Genomic DNA, 20178 nt, shown 5'->3' on the forward strand with positions numbered 1-20178 from the left:
CTGGAGGATGCCACATTGGGAATGTCTGGATAAAGTAATGAATACATGTTTTATCCAGCTGCATAATGAGAGAGTCACTTTGTTTTCCTTAAATGGTTTCTGAACTGGCTATTTTCCAGCGATAAATCAAGATGCTTACTATGACCTGTAAAGCTTTGCCAACCGTCTCAAAGGTACTTTTTTTCAAAAGGAAGCTGGACTGTTTTTTCCTTGAGGAAGAAGAAGACATTTCGCTTGTCATCCAAGATGCTTCATCAGTTCTGACTGGGGGGGGGATGGAAGGGTTAAGGATTTAAATCTTCCTTTTAGCAGTTCTAAAAAGGCTCCATGCCCACCCTGATGACCCTGACAAACCTCCAAATGGCCTGAATAACTCTCTAAAACAGTGGTTCTCAGCCTTTCTAATACCGCGACCCCTTAATACAGTTCCTCATGTTTTGGTGACCCCCAACCATAAGTATAGTGCCAATTCTCCCAATAGAGCTTTAAGCTGATTGGAAGGAAGGTCAGAGGGTCACCCCCACTATAAACGCCTGATTGGTCGTATTGTAAAAATATGTTCCAAGGTGCCAGAATAGAAGCATTATTTCCTAACACTTTGGAAAATTTGTCTTTTTCCACGGTGACCCCTGTGAAACAGCTGTTCGACCCCCAAGGGGGTCCCAACCCCCAGGTTGAGAACCACTGCTCTAAAAGAATGCAAATGACCACCTGACCCTAAGGAATATAAATCTTACCATTCCCCACTATCCAGTCAGAATGGATGAAGCTTCTTGGATGAAGAGCGAAACATCTTCAAAGAAAAACAAGGAAAGACATGTTGCTTTTTGAAAAAGTTGCCTTTAAGACAACTATGACCTAGAAAACCGAGAATCTCCATAGACATAATAGCAGCAGTGGGTTGCTACGGATATGGCTTCAACTCCCAGAAATCCCTAACCAGCATAGGTCCATGTGTCTTACTTGCCAAATTTGAGAGACATGGCTCTACAGCATGATCCTAACATTTATATACGGTATGTAAAAAAACCCAAATTGTATAAACAAATTGTAACTAGTTTTGATATTTTACCTTTTACAATTAATATAATGTGCCAGTAGCAATTAATAATAGATTAGTATAGTAGAATGAATTTGAAAGTGTTTAAGATAAAGATATTAAGAACTGCAAAGATTCTGGAAATAGGAAAGTGAACACAAGAACAAGGGGACACAATCTGAAGTTAGTTGGGGGAAAGATCAAAAGCAACATGAGAAAATATTATTTTACTGAAAGAGTAGTAGATCCTTGGAACAAACTTCTAGCAGACGTGGTAGATAAATCCACAGTAACTGAATGTAAACATGCCTGGGATAAACATATATCCATTGTAAGATAAAATACAGAATAAAATACAGAAAATAGTATAAGGGCAGACTAGATGGACCATGAGGTCTTTTTCTGCCGTCAGACTTCTATGTTTCTATGTTTCTATTTAAAAAGACATAAGTAAAAATAATTTAGTAAAGAGAGAACAAGGTTATCTCTCTTGTTTTCGATGTAATTTCTTTGTGCTTTTTCTTTTGTTCTATTTATGCATAATTTTTGAATGCAATATAATGTATAGTTGTAATTTAATCTATTTTCTAAGTTAAAAAAAACTCTTTAGGCAAACGTCATTTGCTAGAGAAAGAGAACTATATGGCCCTTATAGTATAGCGGTGGGCAAACAAGCAGCCATAGAGCCCTAATGGCGCAGTGGTGAGAATGCAGTATTGCAGGCTAATTCTGCTGACTGCCAGCAGTTTGATTGTCACTGGTTCCAAGATTGACTCAGCCTTCCATACTTCCGAGGCTGATAAAACGAAGACCCAGATTGTTAGGGGGCTATAGGCTGGTTCTGTATACCCGTCAGAGAGGGCTGTAAAGCACCGTGAAGCGGTATATAAGTCTAAGCGCTGTTGCTATTGCTTAGAACTACAGGGGAGTCCTAGAACTTGTGAAGTCTAAAGGAGAGGCCAATTCTTAAACGTCCCCAACCATTGGATTAAATAATGGGTAGAGACAGCCGGAAACGAGAAAAATTAGCAATAAAAGAACCAAAAGACTCAATTCAGACTGCCTTTTTTGTTTCTTCTTCTCCTTCCTTGCAGAAGACAGCCATACCACAGCTATTTCCTTAAAGGTTCCAGAGAATATAGTGGAGAAGTCTGCCAGGGCTTTCTTCTGTGTGTTAGGTAAGTGATGCACTATTGCAAGAATCCGCGTGCAGAGTGCTATTCTTTCTCCTTGGAGAAGTAAAGTCTTGAGACTCATTTATGCCGCCAGGCTTGGGGCCATTAGATTCTTGCCCCCTGTCCAATGAACGTGTTGAGAAAATGTTGAGCGAATAGAATGACTGCTTTTAATGGTTTTTTTGGGGTGTTTAGACTTTTAAATCTAATTAATTGGATCTAAGATATTGTATATTGTTTATTATGTGTTGTGAGCCGCCCCGAGTCCTCGGAGAGGAGCGGCATAAAAGTAATAATAATAATAATAATAATAATAATAATAATAATAATAATAATTTCCACTGGAACTTGTACCGGAACTACCATTTACCAGTGGCAAAGAACTGTTGGGATCATAAGCCCGAAAAAGTGGTCGAAAATGAGCAAGCAAAACTACTGTGGGACTTCCGACTTTAGACTGACCGAATTCTGAAGCATAACACACCAGACATTGTGATCGTGGAGAAAAAGAAAGTATGGATCATCGACATCGCAATCCCAGGAGACAGCAGAATTGAGGAGAAGCAGCTAGAGAAATTAGTGAAATACGAAGATCTAAAAATCGAGCTGCAACGACTCTGGCATAAGCCGGTGAAAGTGGTCCCAGTGGTACTTGGCACGCTGGGCGCAGTACCAAAGGATCTCAGCGGACATTTGAAAACCATCGGAATGGACAAAATCTCCATCTGTCAATTGCAAAAGGCCGCTTTACTGGGATCGGCAAACATAATTTGCCGCTATATCACGCAGTCCTAGGTGCTTGGGAAGCGCCCAACTGGTGATGAAATACGAAATCCAGCATAGTGATCTCATTTGCTGTGTTGTACTGACAATAATAATAATAATAATAATAATAATAATAATAATAATAATAATAGTGTCCCCATCCAGTTATGTCCAGTGGTGGGTTTGTAAGAAATTAAAATGTAAGAAGAGCTATTGCACAATTATTTTATGACTGCATAAATCAAAAATGTATTTGATCATGCTCAGTTTGTTTTTACAAACAGGATATGTGTGTCCTTAAAGAGTCCTTAGAGGGGAGGTTTTTATGCAACCAAGAATGTGGGAAAGGGTCATTTTGACCTGTTAAAGACAAGGAAATGAGGAAATTATCTGTAATGAGGGTAATGGATGTTTTCACTCACTTTGAAATGTCTTCTCACTTCCCAAAATATTTCCAACTCTTTTTTTAAAAAAAATTGATAAAACACACCTAACAACAAGAACAAAAAAAATAAAAAATATGTGATGAATCTTCTAGTATTTACACTTAAATACCCTAAATCATTACATCAGTATTCACCTTAAAAACTCTACTGTTCACAAATTATATACGTATACAGTACATGTATTTTGCTTCTCCATGCAGTTTCCTTAGTTTGAAACCGTGGTTCTCCTTTCTTCCCACTCTTGACGTCTTTCGTAATCTCTCTTGCCTACCGCAGGTGACATCTTAAGCTCAGCCATCCAGAACGTGCACCAGCTCCTCCGTCTGCCTTCTGGCTGTGGGGAACAAAACATCGCCCTCTTGGCCCCCAATATTTACATCTTGGACTATCTGAACAAGACCGACCAGCTGACCGATGATATTAAGAGAAAGGCCATTGGATACTTAGTGGCTGGTAAGAAGATTCGCAGAATTATGTAGAAGGACTTCTATCTGTTTTTCCTTTGTGGGGAGGAAGAACAAGAGGAATTAATTGATTGATTGATTGATTAATCTTTTATATTAGGCCCTGATTATTGAATGATTGGATTAATTAATTAATTCAATCATTCAGTCATTCAGTCAATCATTCAATCATTCAATCAATCATTCAATCATTCAATCATTCAATCATTCAATCATTCAATCAATCATTCAATCATTCAGTCATTCAGTCATTCAATCATTCAATCATTCAATCATTCAATCATTCAATCATTCAATCATTCAATCATTCAATCATTCAATCATTCAATCATTCAATCATTCAATCATTCAATCATTCAATCATTCAATCATTCAATCATTCAATCATTCAATCATCAGGGCCTAATAGAAAAGACCAATACATTTGGAAATGTGACCTTAGCTGAAGTATCAGCAAATCATCAGCCTGATGATGAATTCATCATTAATTTTATTTATTAATTTAAATTAATTTTATAGTGGTCGAGTAGTGCGGTGGCCTAGAGGTGGAGCTCTTGCCTCACAATCAGGAGGCTTTGAGTTTGATCCTATGTAGAGGCAGGTAGAGGTTTCTCTCTTTGAGCGCACTGGGAATATCTGCTGAACAAAACTCCGCATTGGTGACAGGAAGGGCAATGGGCCATTAAAACACTTTGCTAGGTCCATTCAGTTTCCCAGACTCCACCCTGCAAGGAATTATGCGGTTGGGAGGAGGAGGAGGAGGAGGAGGAGGAGGAGGAGGAGGAGAAGAAGAAGAAGAAGAAGAAGAAGAAGAAGAAGAAGAAGAAGAAGAAGAAGAAGAAGAAGAAGAAGAATGGTTTTTATAATTATAGCTGCAAGTTCAGGATACATTTGCTTATCTTTTGACCCTATTTTCCATTTGATTATAAAATGGAGAATGAAAAAAATAATGGTAATTTTCCTTTTATTGGAGAGGGATATTTCCATTTATTAAATGTTATTTTATCTTACTACACAGATGGCATCTCTGATGTAATTGTTCTTCTCCTTTAATTATAATATTTAATTCAATTCCCGCTAACCTCCCATTTTTAGTCTATGGAAAGAATTGTTTATAACCAGCTCCAAAATCTTATTTCAAATTTATCTTGACCCTTAGACCATTTATAACTTTCGAAAATCCAAGGTTTAATTAAAATCTCTTTCGCTAAGAATTAGAGGAATTTTTTTATTTTATATATTTATTTTGTCCAATACACAATGAGGGTTTTAGTGGGTATATATCTATATACAGTAAAATACATGATGAAGGTTATAGAGGAGATACTCATAGTAAAATATATCTAAGAAATAATAGAAAAGAAGATATAGTAATAGAACATATCAATGAAAGAATAGAAGAAGAGATATAGGAATAGAAGAAAGGTATAGGAGATATAGGAGAGCAATAGGACAGGGGACAGAAGGCACTCTAGTGCACTTGTACTCGCCCCTTACTGACCTCTTAGGAATCTGGATAGGTCAACCGTAGATAATTTAAGGGTAAAGTGTTGGGGGTTTGGGGATGACACTATGGAGTCCTTGCTGGTGTTTTCAGATTGGCTGATCCAAATGTCTCTAATAGCTAAAAAAATTAGTTAGCAAGCAATTTCTGGAAGTAATGAGAAAAGAAAGTATAATATATGAGCCCAGTCTCCTTAAAGATGCCGATTGTGATTTCAACATTCCCTTATTTCCCACAGCTCTAAATTGAATGGAGACCACACTTGTGGTCTCTTTGCAAGGAGCAACTGTCTGGAGCCCTTGTGAGTGATCCCAAGCCTTCTCCTTGCTGGAGAGGAGAGGACTAATTTAGGTTTGCTTACAGGCTCTGCCTTTTGTGAAGCCATCTTCAGTCTGCTATTTATTTCTTCCTCAGAAGTCTGGGCATGGTCACCATTTGTGTAGGAGACTGCCCAAAAGCCCCAAGCTTGTAGTTAGACTGGGAGATCAGAAAAAAATGATTACAGTCATTTCTGTAATGCCAAAACACGAACATGGATGTGTCTTCAAAATCACCCAGCCCTGAGCCTGACTCAAAGAGGGTTTCGCCATTTATTGAATAAATGCAAACTAACAATCGCCCTTCATTTGCAGGCTACCAGAGACAGTTGAACTACAAGCATTCTGATGGTTCCTACAGCACCTTTGGGCAACAGAACAATCAGCCTGGAAGTGTCTGGTAAGGTTCACAGTGTTAGCCTCTGAGGTTGTATCTGCAGGTTTGTTTGCATGTTAGTGAATGCAGAATGCATTTCTCATCTTTGCCAGTACAGTGTTCCCTCAATTTTCGCGGGGGATGCTTTCTGAGATTGCCCGCAAAAGTCGAATTTCCGCGAAGTAGAGATGCGGAAGTAAATACAGTGATACCTTGTCTTACAAACTTAATTGGTTCCGGGATGAGGTTCTTAAGGTGAAAAGTTTGTAAGATGAAACAATGTTTCCCATAGGAATCAATGGAAAAGTAATTAATGCGTGCAAGCCCAAAATTCATCCCTTTTGCCAGCCAAAGCACCCGTTTTTGTGCTGCTGGGATTCCCCGGAGGCTCCTTTCACTGGGAAACCACACCTCCAGACTTCCATTGCCAGCGAAGCGCCCGCTTTTGCACTGCTGGGATTCCCCTGCTGGGATTTCCCTGCAACATCACAAAAACACTGAAGTCCGGAGATAGGGTTTCCTACGGAGGGGAGCCTCAGGGGAATCCCAGCAGTGCAAAAACAGGTACTTCGCTGGCAACGGAAGTCCGGAGGCGGGGCATCCCAGAGGTGGCGATGGGTTTGTAAGGTGAAAATAGTTTGTAAGAAGAGGCAAAAAAATCATAAACCCTGGGTTTGTATCTCGAAAAGTTTGTATGATGAGGCGTTTGTAAGACGAGGTATCACTGTACACTATTTTTGGCTATGAACAGTATCACAAGCCTTCCCTTAACACTTTAAACCCCTAAATTACAATTTCCCATTCCCTTAGCAACCATTTAGATTATTACTCACCATGTTTATTTATTAAAGCAATGACATATGACGTCATCGGGCGGGGAAAAAACCAGCGAATTATTTTTTAATTAATATTTTTGAAAAACCGTGGTATAGACTTTTCGCGAAGTTCGAACCTGCGAAAATCGAGGGAACACTATATTGTTCATTTTTCCTTATTACAAGGGAGGCTTGCTATGGGCAGAAATAGTAGACCAGCAAAATGCTGGTTATGGGTTTGGCTAGCCTAGAGAAAAGAAGGAGTAGGGGGATGTGATAGCAGGGTTCCAGTATTTCAGGGGCTGCCACAAAGAAGAGGGGGGGGGGTGTCAGTTTGTTTTCCCACGCACCAGAAGGCAAGACAGGAAACAATGGAGATGAAAGGATAAATAAAGGAGCGATCAGGTGTGATGACCCAGGCACAGAGATAACACAAACCGCTTGCAGTTCAAACCGATTCTTTTAGTGCTCCAAATCTCCCACAAACAAACCTGAAACAGCCTCTGGTATTATTATTATTATTATTATTATTATTATTATTATTATTATTATTATGTCAATACAACACAGGAAACGAGATCACTATGCTGGATTTCGTATTTCATCACCAGTCGGGCGCTTCCCAAGCACCTAGGCCTGCGTGATGTAGCGACGAATTATGTTTGCCGATTCCAGTAAAGCGGCCTTTTGCAATTGACAGATGGAGATTTTGTCAATTCCGATGGTTTTCAAATGTCCGCTGAGATCCTTTGGCACTGCGCCCAGCGTGCCAAGTACCACTGGGACCACTTTCACTGGCTTATGCCAGAGTCGTTGCAGCTCGATTTTTAGATCTTTGTATTTCACTAATTTCTCTAGCTGCTTCTCCTCAATTCTGCTGTCCCCTGGGATTATTATTATTATTATTATTATTATTATTATTATTATTATTATTATTATTATTATGTCAATACAACACAGCAACCGAGATCACTATGCTGGATTTTGCATTTCATCACCAGTCGGGCGCTTCCCAAGCACCTAGGACTGCGTGATGTAGCGGCGAATTATGTTTGCCGTTCCCAGTAAATCTGGCTTAAGTTATATATATTGTAAAACCCAACTACTTATACACACAGTACTCACAATCCACAGCTCCCCAGTCTGTGAACCAGCACTAGGTCATGGCATGCCAGAAATCAGGCCACGCCAACAAACAAAGCCCTACCTGTGGGATGCAGGTAGGACACAAAACTACACTCAGGGACCGCCTTCTGCTGCACGAATCCCAGTGACCAGTTAGGTTCTGCAGAGTGGGCCTTCTCCGGGTCCCGTCAACTAAACAATGTCGCTTGGTGGGACCCAGGGGGAGAGCCTTCTCTGTGGCGGCCCCGGCCCTCTGGAACCAACTCCCCCCAGAGATTAGAATTGCCCCCACCCTCGTCACCTTTCGCAAGCTCCTTAAAACCCACCTCTGTCGTCAGGCATGGGGGAGCTGAGATATTCTTTCCCCCTAGGCCTTACAATTTATGCATGGTATGTTTGGATGTATGTTTGATTTTATAATAAGGGTTTTTTTTTAGTTGTTTTAGTATTGGATTGTTACATGCTGTTTTTTATCACTGTTGTTAGCTGCCCCGAGTCTACGGAGAGGGGCGGCATACAAATCCAATAAATAAATAAATAAAATAAATAAATAAATACACCCCATACGATCTGCGGGGGGAAATAAACCTCTCCCCATGATCCCTAGCGCTCAAAAGGTTGTGGATCGCTGCTTTAAAGGGCGCGAAGAGGATGCAAATGAAATTAATTGTGTTGTGTTGCGGCTTTCTTGCAGGTTGACTGCTTTCGTGTTGGAATCCTTTTCTGAAATGAAGAGATACATCTTTGTGGAGGAACGACACCTGATCGAAGCTCAGAATTTCCTGGCCTTAAAGCAGAAACCAAATGGTTGTTTCCAAAGCACCGGGACCCTCTTGAACAACGCGCTCAAGGTACAGACAAAACCACCCAGGAGAGAAGTCAGGGTAGCCTTCGCAAAATAGACCACAGGCTCCACAAAATAGCAGAACAGAAATGGATAATTCTATCGCTATGACAGTGTTCCCTCGACTTTCGCGGGGGATGTGTTCCAAGACCGCCCGCGAAAGTCGAATTTCCGCGAAGTAGAGATGCGGAAGTAAATACCCTATTTTTGGCTATGAACAGTATCATACGCCTTCCCTTAACACTTTAAACCCCTAAATTGCAATTTCCCATTCCCTTAGCAACCATTTAGGTTATTACTCACCATGTTTATTTATTAAAGTTTATTAAAAAAAATATTTATTAAAGGCGGACGAAAGTTTGGCAATGACATATGATGTCATCGGGCGGGGAAAACCGTGGTAAAGGGAAAAAAACAGCAAATAATTTTTTAATTAATATTTTTGAAAAACCGTGGTATGGACTTTTTGAGAAGTTCGAACCCGCGAAAATCTGTACAGTATTTTTCAGAGCATCAGATGCACAAGAATATAAGACGCACCTTAGTTTTTCAGGAGAAAAATAAGGAAGAAAAAAAATCTGCCTACCAAGCAGCGATGGGCTATGAGCCAGAAAGCTAAATTGCGCTCGCCACTGCGGCTCGTAAGTTCTTGCGGGACAAGCGCGATTTTACTGCTGCCCCTGTGCAGGTAGCAGAATTGCGCCCGTGTTTCGGCAAGGTTTTACCTGCGGTTCCGTGCGCGATTTTGCTACCTCCACAGGTGCAGCAGCAAAATCACGCTGGTCCTGCAAGAACCTACGAGCCGCAGTGGCGAGCGCAATTTAGCTTTCTGGCTCATAGCCCAAGGATGGTGGAAGGTCTTAAGCATAAAACGTATCAGGAAAGACTTAATGAACTCAATTTGTATAGTCTGGAGGACAGAAGGAAAAGGGGGGACATGATCGATACATTTAAATATGTTAAAGGGTTAAATAAGGTCCAGGAGGGAAGTGTTTTTAATAGGAAAGTGAACACAAGAACAAGGGGACACAATCTGAAGTTAGTTGGGGGAAAGATCAAAAGCAACATGAGAAAATATTATTTCACTGAAAGAGTAGTAGATCCTTGGAACAAACTTCCAGCAGACATGGTTGGTAAATCCACAGTAACTGAATTTAAACATGCCTGGAATAAACATATATCCATTGTAAGATAAAATACAGGAAATAGTATAAGGGCAGACTAGATGGACCATGAGGTCTTTTCCTACCGTCAGTCTTCTATGTTTCTATGTTTCTATGATGTTTCTATGTTTCTATGATGTTTCTATGTTTCTATGTTTCTGTTTCTATGTTTCTGTTTGTTTCTATGTTTCTATGTTTCTATGTTTCTATGTTTCTATGTTTCTATGTTTCTATGTTTCTATGTTTCTATGTTTCTATGTTTCTATGTTTCTATGTTTCTATGTTTCTATGTTTCTATGGAGAAAGACACTGTATACAGAGGAAGTAGTGTAGAATTGAGTTAAGGAACCATTTGCATGTAAATCAACTTGAGTAACAAAGGTGCTTTTTTCCAAAAGGAATTTTTTGGGCTTTCTGGTTTTTTTTCTCCTTTGGGGGAGGGGGGGAGACCATTTCACTTCTCATTCAAGAAGCTTCTTCAGTTCTTTCCGAAGAACTGAAATTCTGAATAACAAAAGAAGCATCTTGGATGAGAAGCAAAATGTTTTCAAAGGGGGGGAAAAAAGACCAATTGCCTTTTGGAAAAAGCACCTTTGAGAAAATCAGGACCCGGATAATTGAGAATCTTTGTAGATAATTGGAGTAAAATCTCTCCAATGTTACTGTATTTTTCAGAGTATAAGACATGCCTTGGTTTGTAGGGAGGAAAATAGGGAGAAAAAAAATCTACCTACCAGGTATTCTTAGCGTCCTTAGTCTGGTCAACTTCAGCACATTATTTTATCCCGTGGTTAGGACTGAAAGGAAGGAGTAGCAATGAAAACAAGCCTGCAAAGATTTCTTTGGAATAACAATGAAAAAATCCTGCAAGACTGGGAGATTGTTAGCACCCCGTTAGGGCTGAAAAAACCTTTTTCAGAGGAGTAGCAATGAAAACAAGACTACAAGCTGGGAAGACAGGTAGCACCTTGTTAGGGCTGGGTAAAAAAAGCTTAGTAAATGCTACATCCAGACTATAAGACACACCCAAATTTTCAGCCTCTTTTAGTGGGAGGAAAGGTGTATCTTATACTCTGAAAAATGCAGTGCAGTAGTACCTCTAGATACGAGCTGCTCCACATGCGAGTATTCCAAGATACGAGCCACGAGGGGAGAGAAATTTCTTTTCGAGACCCGAGCGGAGCGTCCACTAGGTGGCGCAAGAATCCTTGCTTTTGGTTATCTCAGAGGGGAAAAACAAAGTCTAAAGCCATTTGTTCCAGATACGAGTTGTTCGACATACAAGCTCCCTTCTGGAATGAATTAAACTCGTATCTAGAGGTACTACTGTATATGGTCCTGAAGGGAACACAAAATGGTCAACTCACCTTCACCACCTTTGAAACAGGTCGATGGTAGAATTCCCAGAATTCCCAAGCCTCATATTCGTCAGGGAGAATTCTGGGAATGAAAAATCCACATATCTGGAGGTTTGGAAAACTCAAGAAAATGGGAGCTACCCTTCTCGTACTATGTGGCAGAGGTTAAATGCTGCCAGTTCGGTCCAGTTCAGGCATATCAGTAGTGTTGGTCACTGGTGGTTCGGAGGACCAGTAATGGCAGTAGCGTGGTGCTGCGCCCACCCACCCAGATGTCATTATTTTCTCTTTTTTTAACACTCTGCGCATGCAAAATGCAAGCTTTGGAACTGGTTAACAAGCAGGAAGAGGGAGATTGTGATCCCCTTATATAGAGCGCTGGTGAGACCCCATTTGGAATACTGTGTTCAGTTCTGCAGACCTCACCTACAAAAAGATATTGACAAAATTGAACGGGTCCAAAGACGGGCTGCAAGAATGGTGGAAGGTCTTAAGCATAAAACGTATCAGGAAAGACTTCATGAACTCAATCTGTATAGTCTGGAGGACAGAAGGAAAAGGGGGGACATGATCGAAACATTTAAATATGTTAAAGGGTTAAATAAGGTTCAGGAGGGAAGTGTTTTTAATAGGAAAGTGAACACAAGAACAAGGGGACACAATCTGAAGTTAGTTGGGGGAAAGATCAAAAGCAACATGAGAAAATATTATTTCACTGAAAGAGTAGTAGATCCTTGGAACAAACTTCCAGCAGACGTGGTTGGTAAATCCACAGTAACCGAATTTAAACATGCCTGGGATAAACATATATCCATTGTAAGATAAAATACAGGAAATAGTATAAGGGCAGACTAGATGGACCATGAGGTCTTTTTCTGCCATCAGTCTTCTATGTTTCTATGTTTCTTGTCCTCTGTGGCAGGGGTTAAATGCTACCAGTTCGGTCCAGTTCAGGCATACCAGTAATGTTGGTCACTGGTGGTTCGGAGGACCAGTAATGGCGGAAGCGTGATGCTCCGCCCACCCACCCAGATGTCATTGTTTTCTTTTTTTTAACACTCTGCGCATGCAAAATGCAAGCTTTTGAACTGGTTAGGGAAGGGAATTAGATTTCACCACTGCTCTGTTGGGGTTATGGCTGCATCCTATTTTCTTCCTTACAGGGAGCAATTGATGATGAAGTCACTCTGACAGGCTACACCATCATCAGTTTGCTGAAGGCGCCCTTGCCTGTCACGGTAAGTGTTGTGGTTGACTTGCAGCCACGCTTTCTGGCCACGGACTTTAAGCCACATGAGCCGGGGCCATCTGGGCACGGCCTGCCTGTGTGGCTGCCAGAGGATTCAGAGAGCGAACCAGAGGAAGAGGGAGAGTCTGGGGGTGAGGAGCCTACATAGGCTATGGATCCCCCAGCTGGGGATGTGCAACCCCCAACTGGGGCTTTGCCAGGGTCTGAGGACGAGGAGATCAGGGACCTGATCCTGAATGCTCGGGTGAGAAGGATGAGGGGCCGGCAGGAGCAGTTGAAAAGGATCAGAAAGAAGAAGTGAGCACAGCTGTGCATAGTCAGCACTCCCCTATTTGTTTGTTTGTTTGTTTGTTTGTTTATTAGATTTGTATGCCGCCCCTCTCCGAAGACTCGGGGCAGCTAGAGTATTTAAGGGGAGGAGTTTAGAGGGTGCTCTTTGCAAGAAGTCAACATTCGTGCCTCCAGAGGGGGAAAGCCTGTAGGAATACTGTGTTCAGTTCTGGAGACCTCACCTACAAAGAGATATTGACAAAATTGAACGGGTCCAAAGACGGGCTACAAGGATGGTGGAAGGTCTTAAGCATAAAACGTATCAGGAAAGACTTAATGAACTCAATTTGTATAGTCTGGAGGACAGAAGGAAAAGGGGGGACATGATCGATACATTTAAATATGTTAAAGGGTTAAATAAGGTCCAGGAGGGAAGTGTTTTTAATAGGAAAGTGAATACAAGAACAAGGGGACACAATCTGAAGTTAGTTGGGGGAAAGATCAAAAGCAACATGAGAAAATATTATTTCACTGAAAGAGTAGTAGATCCTTGGAACAAACTTCCAGCAGACGTGGTTGGTAAATCCACAGTAACTGAATGTAAACATGCCTGGAATAAACATATATCCATCGTAAGATAAAATACAGGAAATAGTATAAGGGCAGACTAGATGGACCATGAGGTCTTTTTCTGCCGTCAGTCTTCTATGTTTCTATGATAACGGTGGACTTTTGGCAATCGGATGATTTCTTTGCTGTTTCCAGCACATTTCTTTGTAAACAGACAAATATACATAGTGACTTTGCTTTCCAGTCTTCATTGGGGATTAATTTCTGATAATTAACCAGGCCGGACAGAACAAGTACTATCATATTATATTAGAGTATACTATTTACTCTAGTTGTAGATCAGGAGTAACAAACTCCTGGGACTGCAGACTGGAAACGGGGCTATGGGCACCTCAGAAACCGGGCGGCGCAAATGAGCGAAGCCCCATCCACGCATCCGCAGGGTGGAGGCAGCCGCAAAACCACACCTCTTCCTGTCCATGGAGAAAACTCTCTCCACGTAACCAGTTCCTGGGGACCCAAAGCTTTTTGGGGTTGGGGCCACTGCTCTAGATCAGTGTTTTTCAACCAGTGTGCATGATCAGGTGTGCCGCGAAGCTCAGAGAGAGAAAGAAAGCAAGAGAGAGAGAAAGCAAGAGAGAAAGAAAGCAAGAGAGAGAGAAAGCATGAGAGAAAGAAAGCAAGAGAGAGAGAAAGAAAGAAAGAGAGAGAGAAAGAGAGAGAGAAAACAAGAAAGAAAGAAAGCAAGAGAGAAAGAAAGCAATAGAGAGAGAAAGAAAGAGAGAGAGAAAGAAAGAGAGAAAGAAAGAAAGAGAGAGAGAGAAAGAGAGGGAGGGAAGGAGAGAGAGAGAAAGACATAGAGGGAGGGAGGGAGAGAGAAAGAGAGCAAAAAAGAGAGGAAGGAAGGAAGAGAAAGAAAGGGATGGAGAGAGAGAGAGAAAGAAAGAGGAAGGAAGGGAGAGAAAGAGGGAGGGAGAGAGAAATAAAGCAAAAGGGAGGAAGTGAGAGAGAGAGAATTTTTTTGTCCAAACTTTTTTTACCCCCCCCCCCCCCCCCCGCTCAATGTGCCCAAGGGTTTCGTAAATGTAAAAAATGTGCCGCGGCTCAAAAAAAGGTTGAAAATCACTGCTCTAGATGAACATCTTCCTTCTCCCTCCCTGCAGCATTCTGTGGTGCGAAACGCTTTGTTTTGCCTGGAGACAGCATCCCAGCAGAAAGACCTCCCCGTCTACGCCGAGACCTTGTTGGTATATGCTTTTGCCTTGGCACAAAAAGACGACAAAGTGACAGCAATACTGAAAAGTCTTCAGGCGAAGGCCGTGAGAGGAGGTGAGAAAAACCACGGTGGGAGAAGTGAGTGGAATGCTACCGGCACAAGAGATTTATTTATTTATTTGGATTTATATGCCCATCCCATTCCTGGAGGACTCTGGGCAGCTTACAACCAAATACAATGATATAAATACCCCATTAAAACCCACCTTATGTTTGGTTTGTATGAGACGTATGATTGTTTTTTACATTAAGGGTTTTAAACTGTTTTAATTATTGGATTTGTACTGTTTTCATTGTTGTGGGCCGCCCCGAGTCTTCGGAGAGGGGTGGCATATAAATCTAATAAATAATTAATAATAATAATAATAATAATAATAATAATAAATATATGCCCATCCCATTCCTGGAGGACTCTGGGCAGCTTACAACCAAATACAATGATATAAATACCCCATTAAAACCCACCTTATGTTTGGTTTGTATGAGACGTATGATTGTTTTTTACATTAAGGGTTTTAAACTGTTTTAATTATTGGATTTGTACTGTTTTCATTGTTGTGGGCCGCCCCGAGTCTTCGGAGAGGGGTGGCATATAAATCTAATAAATAATTAATAATAATAATAATAATAATAATAATAATAATAATAATAATAATAAATATATGCCCATCCCATTTCTGGAGGACTCTGGGCAGCTTACAACCAAATACAATGATACTCTGGCTGCCGATCGGTTTCTGGTCACAATTCAAAGTGTTGGTCATGATCTTTAAAGCCCTACATGGCATTGGGCCAGAATTCATCCGGAACCGCCTTCTACCGCACGAATCCCAGCGGCCGATAAGGTCCCACAGAGTTGGCCTTCTCCGGGTCCCGTCGACCAAACAATGTCGTTTGGCGGGCCCCAGGGGAAGAGCCTTCTCTGTGGCGGCCCCGGCCCTCTGGAATCAACTCCCCCTGGAGATTAGAACGGCCCCCACCCTCCTTGTCTTTCGCAAATTACTCAAGACCTACCTTGGTCGCCAGTCATGGGGGAGTTAGGATATTCCTTCCCCTAGGCCATTACAAGTTATGTATGGTATGTTTGTGTGTATGTTTGGTTTTTATAATAAGGGTTTCTAGTTGTTTTATTAAATTGGATTGTTACATGTTGTTTTTTGTCATTGTTGTTAGCTGCCCCGAGTCTGCGGAGAGGGGCGGCATACAAATCCAATAAATATATAATAATAATAATAATAATAATAATAATAATAATAATAATAATAATAATAAATACCCCATTAAAACCCACCTCTGTTGTCAGGCATGAGGAAATTGATTCCGCTGGGCTGTTTCCATTTTATGTTTGGTTTGTATGAGACATATGATTGTTTTTTACATTAAGGGTTTTAAACTGTTTTAATTATTGGATTTGTACTGTTTTTATTGTTGTGGGCCGCGCCGAGTCTTCAAATAAATAAATAAATAAATAAATAAATAAATAAATAAATAAATAAATAAATAAATAAATAAATAAATAAATAAATAAATAAATAAATAAATAAATAAATAAATAAATAAATAAATAAATAAATAAATAAATAAATAAATAAATAAATAATAATAATAAGAAGAATTTAAATATTTTAAATTGTAAATTATTAGATTTGTTATGAACTGTTTTATTGTCTTGTGAGTCGCCTCAAGTCTACGGACAGGGGCGGCATACAAATCTAATTAATTAATTAATTAATTAATAAGTAACTAAGTAAATTAATTAATTAATTAATTAATTCTGATCTCTGGGGGGAGTTGGTTCCAGAGGGCCAGGGCCACCACAGAGAAGGCTCTTCCCCTTGGTCCCAATTAAATAAAATAACACTATAAAACATCACTATAAAAAAGACCCCTTAACTTAAAACATCTCACAGACAGTCCACCTTATACAACTCTGTCATATCTCCAACAGTCATACAATAATGGGGGCTGGCACAAAGTAAAACTGAATAAATAAATAAACCAAGTTCAAGGCAGGATTAGACAGATTCATGGATGCCAAGTGTATCAGTTTATTGAGGCAGGCAGGATTCCCTTGGGTACCATTTGTTGGGGGTCAAGGAAAAAGGAGGGTCTTTCTGCTCAAGATCCCCATGGACAATTGGTGGGCCACTGTGTGACACAGAATGCTGGACTCGATGTGAGTTGGCCTGATTCTGCATGGCTCTTCTTAGGTTCTTATGTTTGAGGACTCCCTTTAACCTTGTTTGGATGGACGGATGATCTGAATTCAAAGACTTAACTCTTCTTTCTTTTTGGCCCCGAAGACGACGGCTCCATTCACTGGGAGAGACCCCAGAAGCCCGAGGCCAAACAGACTCTCTACTACCAGCCTCGTGCTCCTTCCGCCGAGGTGGAAATGTCCTCCTACGTGCTCTTGACTTACCTGAACAGAGCTGCGGGAAATCCATCAGCCTCCCGGGACTATCTGGAAGAGGCCACCAAGATTGTGACATGGCTGACCAAACAACAGAATCCTTCCGGTGGATTCGCTTCCACGCGGGTGAGTGGCTCCCGTCCGGGATTTCAAGACTGGGCTGCCATTTGTCTGAAAGGGTATAGGGCAGGGATGGTGAACCTTTTCTGGTTTTTTTGTATTAAAATATGTTTATCGAAGTTTTTTTCAATTTTTAAAACAATACATAATCTTATTTACAGGTGAATCAGCATCTTGTATATATACATTTTTATCTATATTGTCTTTAACTATTTCTGTATATATCTTGATGTTTTATTCCAACGTTTGCTGTGAATTCCTTTTTTTAGTCCATAAATACCATTTTGTCCAGATTGCGTAGTAGTCCAAACCTTTTTGATAGTTTAGTTTCATGGTCAGTCTGTCCATCTCCGCACACTCATATATTTTGTTGATTATCTCTTTGTCCTCCGGTAGCTGTGGATTCTTTCATTTCTGCGCAAATACGACCCTTGCCGCTGTTATTATGTGCAGGATTAAATATTTTACATTTTTGGCGTAGGACCCTTTCATAATGCCTAGTAAAAAAAAATCTGGTGTATATTCTATTGTTATATATGTTATTTCTTGCAACCAGTTACTCAACTTTTTCCAGTATTTTTTTGTCTCTGGACATGAACACCATAATAGAATAGAATAGAACAGAATTTTATTGGCCAAGTGTGATTGGACACACAAGGAATTTGTCTTGGTGCATATGCTCTCAGTGTACAGTGATACCTTATCTTATGAACTTAATTGGTTCTGGGACGAGGTTTTTAAGGTGAAAAGTTTGTAAGACGAAACAATGTTTCCTATAGGAATCAATGGAAAAACGATTAATGCATGCAAGCCCAAAACTCACCCCTTTTGCCAGTCGAAGCACCCGTTTTTGCTCTGCTGGAATTTCCCTGAGGCTCCCCTCCATGGGAAACCCTGCCTCCGGACTTCTGTGTTTTTGTGATGCTGCGATTTCACTGAGGCTCCCCTCGCTGGGAAACCCCACCTCCAGACTTCCGTTGCCAGCGCCCGTTTTTGCACTGCTGGGATTCCCCTGCAGCATCGCAAAAACACGGAAGGAAGTCCAGAGGAAGTCCAAACAGGCGCTTTGCTGGCAACAGAAGTCCGGAGGCGGGGCATCCCAGTGGTGGCGGCTTGGGTTTGTAAGGTGAAAATAGTTTGGAAGAACAGGCAAAACAAATCTTAAACCCCGGTTTTGTATCTCAAAAAGTTTGTATGACGAGGGGTTTGTAAGACGAGGTATCACTGTACATAAAAGAAAAAAATACATTTGTCAAGAATCATGTGGTACAACACTTAATGATTGTCATGGGGTCAAATAAGCAATGAAGAAACAATCAATAAGAATCAACAAGTTACAGTCATACAGTCCTAAGTGGGAGGAAAAGGATGATAGGAATGATGAGAAAAAACTAGTAGAATAGAAGTGCAAATTTAGTAAAAAGTGTGGTTCATGTGCCAAAAGGGTGTGGGTGGGTGTGCTAGCATGCATGTATATGCCCACACCGATTCCGTCCCTCCGGTGCAGGTGGACCCCCATGCATCCTCACAACCTCCCCCATCCCCTCGCATGTGCACAGGCCGCACTGAAGCCTGGGATGTGCAAAGAACGGCCCAACAGGCAAAGCGGAAGTTTGAAAAAATGCACTTCTGGTTTGCCCATTGTGCTGGGGATTTTTTGCACTCCCGAGGGTTCAGAAATCTTCCTGAAGCCCCAGAGTGCAAAGAACAGCTTCAGGAAGCTTCCTTGAACCCTCCGGAGTGAAAAAAAAAACCCAAGCACAACAGGCAAACTGAAAGTGCGTTTTCCAAACTTCTGGTTTGTCTGTTGGACTTTTTTTTTTTTTTTGCACTCCAGAGTTTCAGGAAGCTTCCGTGCAAAAAACAGCACAACAGGTAACCTGGAAGTGCATTTTCCAAAGCTCCAGGTATACGGTCTCCTTTTTGAGCAGGGGGTTGGGATAGAAGATCTCCAAGGTGCCCTTCCACTTCTGTTATTCCTTTCTCATCATCTCATGGACACTTGCAGTGCAGAAAACCTTGAAATCCACTTCTGGCATCCTAGCTACGATTGCATAAGAATGATTTGATGGCCCAGGTGTCATATTAGTGTTCTTGTGGGTTTGAGGGTGGGAAATCACCAGTGATGGGCTCCTACGGGTACAGTCATGTACGCAGAACCGGTAGAAAAATTTTGAATTTTTTTCCTTTTTTTCCCTTCTGGGCTCTGGGTATGTTTTTCCTATCACAGTAAATGAGGTGGAAGGTGTATAATTTTAGAAGAGCCGTGTATACACATACAGTTTATCTACTATCTACTATATATATTTATGTATATAAACGTATATTTTTGTCTGCCTGTATGTAATATATATGTACACAAATGGCAAATATACATAAAATTAAATAGTGTATTTTGGATGTCCAGTAATAGTAAATAGGGAAATTGTATTTCTTTGAGGCGAGGAGAGGCCAGGCACCCTAACCCCTGACGTGAGTGACGTCAAGTTGTCCACCTTTAAGCCGGTCACATGACCTTTAAGCTACCCCCAGTCACATGATTCAAAGTGTTGGTTATGACCTATAAAGCCCTTCATGGCATCGGACCAGAATATCTCCGAGACCGCCTTCTGCCGCACGAATCCCAGCGACCGGTTAGGTCCCACAGAGTTGGCCTTCTCCGGGTCCCGTCAACTAAACAATGTCAGTTGGCGGGCCCCAGGGGAAGAGCCTTCTCTGTGGGGACCCCGGCTCTCTGGAACCAGCTCCCCCCAGAGATTAGAACTGCCCCTACCCTCCTTGCCTTTCGTAAACTTCTCAAAACCCACCTTTGTCGTCAGGCATGGGGGAATTGAGATATCTCCCCCGGGCCTATATAATTTATGTATGGTATGTTTGTAGGTATGTCTGC

The 20178-nt window shown here is 41.1% G+C and overlaps 1 protein-coding gene across 1 annotated transcript in view; it reads left to right on the forward strand.

The window, feature by feature from the left end:
- LOC139159799 (alpha-2-macroglobulin-like) overlaps positions 1–20178 on the forward strand; it is a 114966-nt gene that overhangs the window by 78853 nt on the left and 15935 nt on the right. The window contains exons 23-29 of the mRNA XM_070737189.1: positions 2134–2217; positions 3702–3878; positions 6026–6110; positions 8721–8877; positions 12555–12629; positions 14644–14809; positions 17059–17294. Of these exons, the coding sequence (XP_070593290.1) occupies positions 2134–2217; positions 3702–3878; positions 6026–6110; positions 8721–8877; positions 12555–12629; positions 14644–14809; positions 17059–17294 (980 nt within the window). The remainder of the gene's footprint in view (positions 1–2133; positions 2218–3701; positions 3879–6025; positions 6111–8720; positions 8878–12554; positions 12630–14643; positions 14810–17058; positions 17295–20178) is intronic.

The sequence above is a fragment of the Erythrolamprus reginae genome, chromosome 2 (assembly GCF_031021105.1).
Source record: "Erythrolamprus reginae isolate rEryReg1 chromosome 2, rEryReg1.hap1, whole genome shotgun sequence".
Taxonomy (NCBI): Eukaryota; Metazoa; Chordata; class Lepidosauria; order Squamata; family Dipsadidae; genus Erythrolamprus; species Erythrolamprus reginae.